We start from the raw sequence: 8,445 nt of genomic DNA on the forward strand, positions 1-8,445 counted from the left end.
GGCCCGTCTACTAGAATACTGAAGTTTTGCGTGATTGTCTTTGCTACTTCAGCCCCTTATGCTGAAGTTACGTGAAAAAATGGGTACGCTTGTAATTTTTTTTGAAAAGCGGACACAAGTTAAAACGTGACCCAGAAAGCGGCTATAGATGCAAATGCCCCGTTTTAATTTCGACGAAGTCCAGTATCCAGTTTGTCGGCCCTTGATTTTCCCCGTGCTCACAATTTTGTAACATCACATCCTGAAGTTTTCCCTCCCGAGTCAGTGTGTGTCCCGACTTCATTTCCGTCACCTATCTGTTTGCGAAAATGCCCCAAAGAAACTTGAGAGACCAAGAAAACCCAACACCCACTCTGAGAAGATCTCCCCGGTTTACTGTTGCTGCTACTGAGATTTCTGATAACGAAGTCCACAAAAATCAGATTGAAGTCTCAAAAAGCTCACAAAAATCCAGTACTAGGCTGCGAAGGTCGCCAAGATTGAGCATTGTAAATCTGCAGAATAATGGTGCGGTAAATAGTATAGAGAGAAGGGTTACACGTAGTTCTACTCGGGACCCACCTGTCAGTGAAGTACTAGGCTATGCTTCCGCTGACAATTCAGTTGAGAAAAGAAAAGGTGATTTAAAGAATGGGCCAAAGATCCCTACACATGCTCAAGAGACTAGTAAAGAAAGTTTAGCTGGCCCATCATCTGAAGTTGCGGTTTGTGGAAAGGATGATAATGGCACGGTAAAGAAAGGCACGGGATTGAAGAGAATGAGAACTAACCAAGGAATGGAGGAGAGCAGTAGTGCTAATGGGTGGACCAACAAACAGGAGCTGGCATTGCAAAATGCTTATTTCGCGGCAAAGGCAACGCCTAACTTCTGGAAGAAAGTTGCTAAGATGGTAATTTGGCTGTGATTTTAAAATTAGCTTATGTTTCATTTTTTGCTTTCTATAATTCTATCTTCATGACAAACTACTTTAGCTGAGCATTGAGCATTTATATACTACTTGATGATTTTTAAGGAAAGTTGTCTCTAGGATTTATGGTTTTAAGTGTCAAAGGCCAGGTATAATCAAAGGTAGGATTCAGGTATGATACGAATTGCCTGCCTGGACGATTTCTGTGTCTTATATTCATACCTACCAAGTGATCTCAGTATATTGGATATGTTTGCACATCAACAGTTTCAATGTAATAAGAAAATGAATTTTGCAAGTATAGGAGCTGATAGGTTGGAGATGGTTTAGTCAATTTTAGTCTGAAATTGGGGCTCTCGGAATTAAGTTGATCTTTGTCCAGGAGAAATTAAGAATGTCAAAAAAGAGTTTCAGATAGTCTTTGGATGGTCTTAAGATGCACGACCGCCCAACCTGTAACCAATCTCAAAGGGTTACATTCACTGTTTCCTCCTTTTCTTTCAAGGGTTCCCTCTCCCTCCCTCCCCTCCTATTGGAAGCTAATGTGCCTGATAGCCTGTTTTCTGCAAAAATGTTGTTGTATAACTTTGGGCCTAGACAAGCGGATTGGCTCTTGAATTTTTACAAAAGTTAATTAGGAGATTTTATTTGTTTACAGAAGAGAAATAGTTGATGGGTAGAGACAATTTCATTTCATCTTTCCCATCAGTAAAAGTACCCGTAAGGAATATTATTCTTACGGGTACTGTAACATCAATGCGGTTGGAGCATCAACATTAGTTCCAGCATTAAGGGAGAAATAGTACAAATTGCATGGGAAGACTGATTAGTGGACTCATTTCATCTGGGGAAAGTGACTTTTAACAAGAACATTTGAAATCTGTGAGCAGCATGACTGTAATGGTGCTGACGAGTAGTACTTGATACTTCAGCCACCCAAGTATCATACTGGTATATCAATCGCTTGATGGTTGTACGAAGGCGTGTCCAAAATAAAAGTTAGGTAGCAAGTTGATAGAGCATAGAACCTTTACTGTAGGAAGAGGGTGAAAGGCTAGTTTCTTGTGAGGCTTGGTGATGCTTCCGAAGCCAGAGGTGATGAACTACAGTGAATGACATCAGGTGATGAAAAAATAAAAAACAGCACTATCTCATTCTATAAAGTAGGACTTTAGTTTGTCCAGCGTAGCACTTATAGGTTTATCCCGTCTTCTTTGACCTTTTTTGTCACTACTCCTGATCATGTCTCTTTTGAAATGAAGTAAAGGACAAAGTAAAGGCCACAGATGATGCTGTCGGACTTGAAGAAAGTTTGGCTGTTGCATTTCATCATTTGACGTAATATTGGGTTTTGGGACTATATCAGCAGATAAGTCAACAGTATTGGGTAGTCAGGTATTGTCTCGCTAGAGGGGTTTATCAGCTGTGACTGGAGGATGTAAACAGGTGCCAAAAGCTAAACTGTTGCTTCGTATTAATATTTTTCCCAAGATGAAACCTATATATGAATGACATGGTAGTGGATTAGCTAGAATTACTTATGTGTGGTATATTTGTTCTTAGATCGAAATATTTTTGCATACCTACAGCTCATTTGGACACAAGCTGCTAACCAACAAGCCTTGAGATCTGAGTAGTAACTTAGTATATACTTCTACTCCTCAGCTTCCAATTAGGATCGCGCTCCACCTAGAAATCCATGAATGTAGATTCTAGGTCCTTTGTTGACATCAATATGTTAGCATATGGTGCATGTAACCTGTGAATTTTTTGAACACTGCAATTCAAATATGAAAACCAAAGAAAGGTATGGTAGTTACCATTTCTGGCTCGTTTTAGTTTTCCTTGTAATTTTGTGCGACATAAATGGTCATTTCAGTAAACTTTGGACTTGCTTTGCAGGTGCCTGGAAAATCAGCAAAGGAATGTTTTGACAAGATACATTCGGATTTCATGACCCCACCTCAGCCTCAACCACGTTCAAGGGTTAAAAAGATGAACACATCATCACTTTCTCCTTGTGCAACTAAACTGCTCCTGTCCACGGGGAAAACCACCAAAAAGCTCAGATATAGCAAGCCGAAGAGCCATCTCTCACGGAAGAAAGTGAGACAACTACTGCAAAAGCAAAACGACGTAAATCGAGATAAGGAGGCAGACTTCTTCAATGTTCTTGAATCAACAGATCCAACTGCTAGGGCATTTTGCCAGAATAAAGAAATTTTCACCCCAGAGCGCAACGAAGAAGGTTTGCATTATCTTAGAAAGTGCCTGGAGAGATCCTCTTCGGCACATAAAAAGCACCTTTCCCGATTAAGTGGTTCATCAGTAGCAGCTCTTACCAGCCCACCAGTGCTAAAGCCAATTAAGAACAAGGTGCTACATGAGAGGTACATTGATCAGCTACATTGCAGGGAAGCAAAGAGAAAAGCAGCCACTTCAAGATCAGCAAAGGGTCGCCAAAATAAGAATGATCACAAGGATGAGAATATTGTCAGAAAAATGGATGTGATTAAAGTTGCAAAAAATGCTCTCATATCCAAAGCAAGAGATGCAATCGACCAGTTTCAGAATATACAGATACATGCTATGGACATCTTCAATGATGATGATGATGATGATCATGATGAGATTCATAATTCTGATGATGACGCCGAGGATGTCTGATGAAAGGTGGACTTTGACATTTCCACCCCATGATAGTATTCACATTTGTATTGTTAACTCGATTTTCAGTAAGCTAACCCGAACTGTATCACTTTGAGTTAGGATTCAGTCAGTCTCAGGAACATACGTTCTGTAATAAAGCTATTGTGTATATGTGAAGTTGAGTCTCTCTTCTTGAAATTCAGCAATTCTTTAGTAGAGGCATGTGTAGAGTATAATGTATTTCAAGTGATAAGCTACCTGATGAAGTAGAAATATGACATAAAATATAGTAAAATCTCTGATAGGAGACAGTTTGTTACTTCAGTAATAAAAACTAAATATTCTTATAGCTTAATGCTTAGTAGATTTAGAGCGTGTTAGGCCAAGCTGCTTATTTTGAGAAGCACTTTTGTCTCACACTTCATGTTAAAGATCCAATAATTCTAGCAAGACTGGAAAATTTTCTATCTTGTATTAATGCATACAGGCATATTTAAATTACTGCTCCAATTTACTAGCTTGCACCTATACTCTCTCCAAAACACCAGTTGAATTAGGAAAAATTGCACCAATGGAGCAATTCGTGACTTTGACAGATTCAGGCGCCTGCAAAATACAGGAATCTCTAATGTTTTCTTTTCCTGCTACGTAATGAATATAAAGTTGAGTAAGAACCCTATCGTTATTGCATAAATAATAAAGGCAAAATGGCCTCTAGCCACTTAAACTAGTACCTATTTGTCATCCCGGTATATGAACTTTTATTTTTTTCATTTGGACACCTCTACTTGATGAACTGAATACTAATAAACACATCCGACTTGTCCTTCACTCTGTGACATGACTGACACGTCATATACTAAGCCTTTTATTCTTTGACATGTGTAATATGTGGGTCCTACTTTAAAAAAAATTATTTTACCAAATTTTTTATTCTCCCCCTCTTTAAAAAAATAATTTTTTCTTCTTCTTCATAGTCAAAGCTCCTGTCGGTCCACCACCATTCCACCATATTCAATACTCAGCCATCAATAAAAAAAAATTCCATTCTCTTCATCTTAAAAATCATCCTCTCAAAAGACCTCCGAAATCAGTAAAATTAGTCATTGCCTCAACGAGTCACCATTAAAAGGTCAAAAAATTTTATTTACCGCGGACAATCCCTCAAACAAGAAAAAAATTAAAGATGATATTCATTTTAATTTTTTGCAGTGAAACTTTTAATGAAGAAAAATGGTGTCTGTTTTGATTCCCATGGGAGACTCATATTGCGGGTCCTAAGGGTAAGAGTTTGGGGCACATATGTTATTTCTGGTTGAATCTATGGACCCTGAAAGGTGAACACTGGAGGCTCAACATACGGCCATGGTATAGTTGGTTGTGTTGTGGGGCTGATTGCCGCTGCAGAGAACGTTACTGGCGGTGCCCTTGAATCCGGCGCCTGGGGGTGAACCACAGAAGGCATTCCGGGGCCATTAGACGGCATTAGGAGGTGCCTGCATGGGATGAGTGGGTTGGGCACAAGGATGTTGGTAATCCCAAGTGATATCGGGATCAACTCAGGGAACCCAAGGATTGCACTTGGAGATTCCCTACCATTAGACTAGGCGTCCCATATTTTCAACATGTGGAGACGCAACATTCTATTTTCTTCAGTAGCTGCTGATTCTGGTTGCAGAATAGCCGATGTCGGGCTATCCTCAGGACAGTTGATTGGTAGATTGCTTGTGGAGGTCATCTCTGCCTGTGGATCTTGTGAAGGATGGGAAGCCAGACTACCAACAAAACCAACCACCTGAACATAACCTAACTAATTTTCACACACAACAACCTTGTTAGTTTTGAGACATTTAACATATAGGAAATCGCATGTTGGGATGCAATGCACCTAACAATTAAACGCTTCTACCATGTGTTTGAACGGTTACGTGTTTCATCCCGGCCTTTAAATGTTCCTTTCCATTCTCTACCTCTCATTTCCATTTTTGTCTCCCTCTTTTTTTTTTCTTTTTTGAATTTTTCATATCTCGAATCCGATAGGGATTGTCTACGTATCATGATACCGCAAGAATCAGATCTCGCGTAGTTCGGAAAGATTGAGAATGGAGTAAATAAGCTAACTCTTCTTCTTCTTTATTTTACTTTTATAAAACTAAGACATATTTTTTTGAATTTCATTTTTCTTTTTTTTTTGGAATTTTTGAAGGAAAGACTTTAAAAGAAGAAAGAAAATATTTTTGGCTCTTTTTTTTATTATGATTTTTTTTTGAAATGTTTGAAAGAAAGACTTATAAAGAAGCAAGAAAAATATTTTTTGGGATTTTGATTTGTATTATTTTTCTTTTTCTTTTTCTTTTTGAATTTCTAGGAAAAAGATTTCTAAAGAACGGAAAAATATTTTTTTTTATTTTGATTGATTATTTTTGAATGAAAGACTTCTAAAAATTCTTTTTCTTTTGTTTTGAATTTTGGAAATTTCAAAAGTAAAAAGAAAATATTTTTATTGAATTTCCATTCGTTTTGTCCTTTTTTTTTAAGAAGAAAGAAAATATTTTTGGATTTTGAATGTTGCCTCTAAATTTTCAAAAGAGAGACTTTAAAGGAAGACTTCTAAAGAAAATATATATTTTTTTTTTTTGAATTTTTGTTTCTGATTTATTTTTTAATTTTTGGAAAAAACAATTCTGAATAAGGGAAAAACATTTTTTTTAAGCAAATAGACTACTAGGTTATTCACCTAGTAGTTCTTATATAGATAATAATTCCCAAATCAGGTCAAAGTTACACAATGTTCTATTGCTACCAAATACAATGTAGCAGTATCATGTAAATAGCAGCCAAAGCAAATCTAGTAATTTGAGCCATCCAATTGTTGCTGACGACGATGAATTTACACACCACTTGCAACCAGCTGTTGTAGCACCTCTCACCAGGCGCCATTTGTTGCAATCCAAGAGGAATAGCATGTATAATTCACAAGTTCTAAAGCAAATCAAATTGGACATATTAAATTTTTGGTCTGAAGAACTCCAAAAGTAGAATCTTCATTTTTGGTTTGATTGAATGTGTGAAGCTCAATGTCTAGCAGCAGCAATGAAGTTCTACAGCAGCAGCATCATAACCCAGTGGAGCATTAGAACATTTGCAATAATCCATTAATATCAGCTGTAGGAGCAGTAGTTGCTGCATAAGAGTAGCAGTAGATGTATTTGCAACAGTAGCAGCTGGATAACTTCATCAAAGGGCATCTGACCATTGAGCCTCCTTTGCATCTGATACAAAGCCAGCTATGTAGGACTCTCCGTTTCCCAGTATAAATGTAGCAGGTGGAATAGTCCCATGAAACTCTGTTGGCAATTAGAGCTCTGTAGTGATATCTTCCAATTTTGCGCACCTGTTGCATCCTGAGATATGCCTTGTTGAAGCATAGTTGTTGTAATTTCTCGAACCAAACCCAGAATGAGCATGGTAATGCTAATACCACTGGGTATTGAGTCGATAAGATTCCAACATTTACTACCTTCTTGATAACAGTAGCATTTGACATGTTTTGGGCAGCAACAGTTCTTGTAGAAGTAGCAGCACAATATGATTTATGTTTCTGAAGTCCAATTGTTGTGTTTCTTAGTGAAACTGGTACATTGATTTGATGTTGATCACTTAAGCATGAGGTTACAAGAAATCCTATTTTCCGATGTCTTAAAAATTCGAGCTTTTCTCTGTATCGTGCAAAATGTAACAAACAAGTTAGTAGTAGAGTTTCTTCCCCCAGCTTCCCGTGTGCTCTGGGACCTCTGAAGATGTGAAAGTTGTGGATGAAAGAGGACTTCTGTTGGGGCTGCATCTTCTTTGAATTATTTTTGTTGGTACAGTACAGAATGGCAAGAGGAATCATTTGTATGATGTATGAGAATTCAACCAGTTGAGCAGCAGCAGTAGAGAAGCATAAAAGAGTAATTGTCGAGCAGCATAACAAAGCCATGTTTGATACTCCATATTTGCAGCATCTTCTTTCACTAATGTGGTAATGCTGTGGGATTCGTGATCTCTTCTCTGAATCCAAGTAATCTTTGATAACCTTCATATGGAGCAGCATCATATTAGTTCCAATTGACAGCATGTCAAGTATTGGTTCCATCTGGACAGTGTGTGTCATAGTACATGTGCTCTGTTTCTTGCCAATCTAATCCTTAGATTTGGTAATTGACTCTGTCTTGATTGATTAGAGTTTTACCAGCACTAGGGAATTCATTGAATGATTCAAATTCAACAGGGCCTTCAGATTGGCAAGATAATCCGCAACTGCATTGCCTTCCCTGAATACGTGCTGAAATATCACATTGAATTGGTCTTTGATTTCCTTAATCCTCCTCAGCTCTTTGCAAATACTCCATTGTACTTCCCACTGTTCATCAATGGTCTTTTTCAAAATTAGTGAGTCAGTTTCAACAATGAGTGGATGCAATTGATTTCTGAAACAGTACGACAGGCCCTCAAGTACTGCCTTAGCCTCAGCTATCATGTTTGTTGCGATCCCTATCTGCTCAGCTTTTGCATAAACCACATCTCCCGCAGAATCCCTCAGACAAAAACCGTATGAGCTTGGTCCTGGATTTCCTCGAGATGCCCCATCGGTATTGCATTTAAACCATCTCACATGTGGAAGCTGCCACGTCACCCTTTTTGTAATAACTACATGTTTATAAGTTTCAAAAAACTTAATCTTGTCTGGCCAAAGAAGAGGGATATTTGACATCCAATTGTACCTAACTTTAGCAAGATAATACAGTGTGTTATTAACCTCATGCACCACTCTGTTAGTAGACGCATTTTTACCTCCGTGTTTTATTGAGTTCCTTCTTTTCCAAAGTTCCCAAGTGATAATTGC

At 38.0% G+C, this 8,445-nt stretch overlaps 1 protein-coding gene across 1 annotated transcript; it reads left to right on the forward strand.

Moving 5' to 3' along the window:
• The first annotated feature begins 201 nt into the window (after positions 1–201).
• On the forward strand, positions 202–3,755 carry LOC104226863 (uncharacterized). The gene is made up of 2 exons (XM_070147444.1): positions 202–890; positions 2,811–3,755. Exons 1-2 carry the CDS (start codon positions 309–311, stop codon positions 3,573–3,575), a joined length of 1,347 nt encoding a protein of 448 aa, XP_070003545.1. The 5' UTR covers positions 202–308; the 3' UTR covers positions 3,576–3,755.
• Positions 3,756–8,445: the final 4,690 nt, after the last annotated feature.

Source organism: Nicotiana sylvestris, chromosome 5 (assembly GCF_000393655.2).
Source record: "Nicotiana sylvestris chromosome 5, ASM39365v2, whole genome shotgun sequence".
NCBI classification, from domain to species: Eukaryota; Viridiplantae; Streptophyta; class Magnoliopsida; order Solanales; family Solanaceae; genus Nicotiana; species Nicotiana sylvestris.

Bases quoted from the DNA above. Each gene is read 5' to 3' on its own strand.
- LOC104226863 (XM_070147444.1), top strand. From the start codon at position 309: ATGCCCCAAAGAAACTTGAGAGACCAAGAAAACCCAACACCCACTCTG. The intron at 891-2,810 runs GTAATTTGGCTG...CTTGCTTTGCAG, and splicing joins GGAAGAAAGTTGCTAAGATG to GTGCCTGGAAAATCAGCAAA.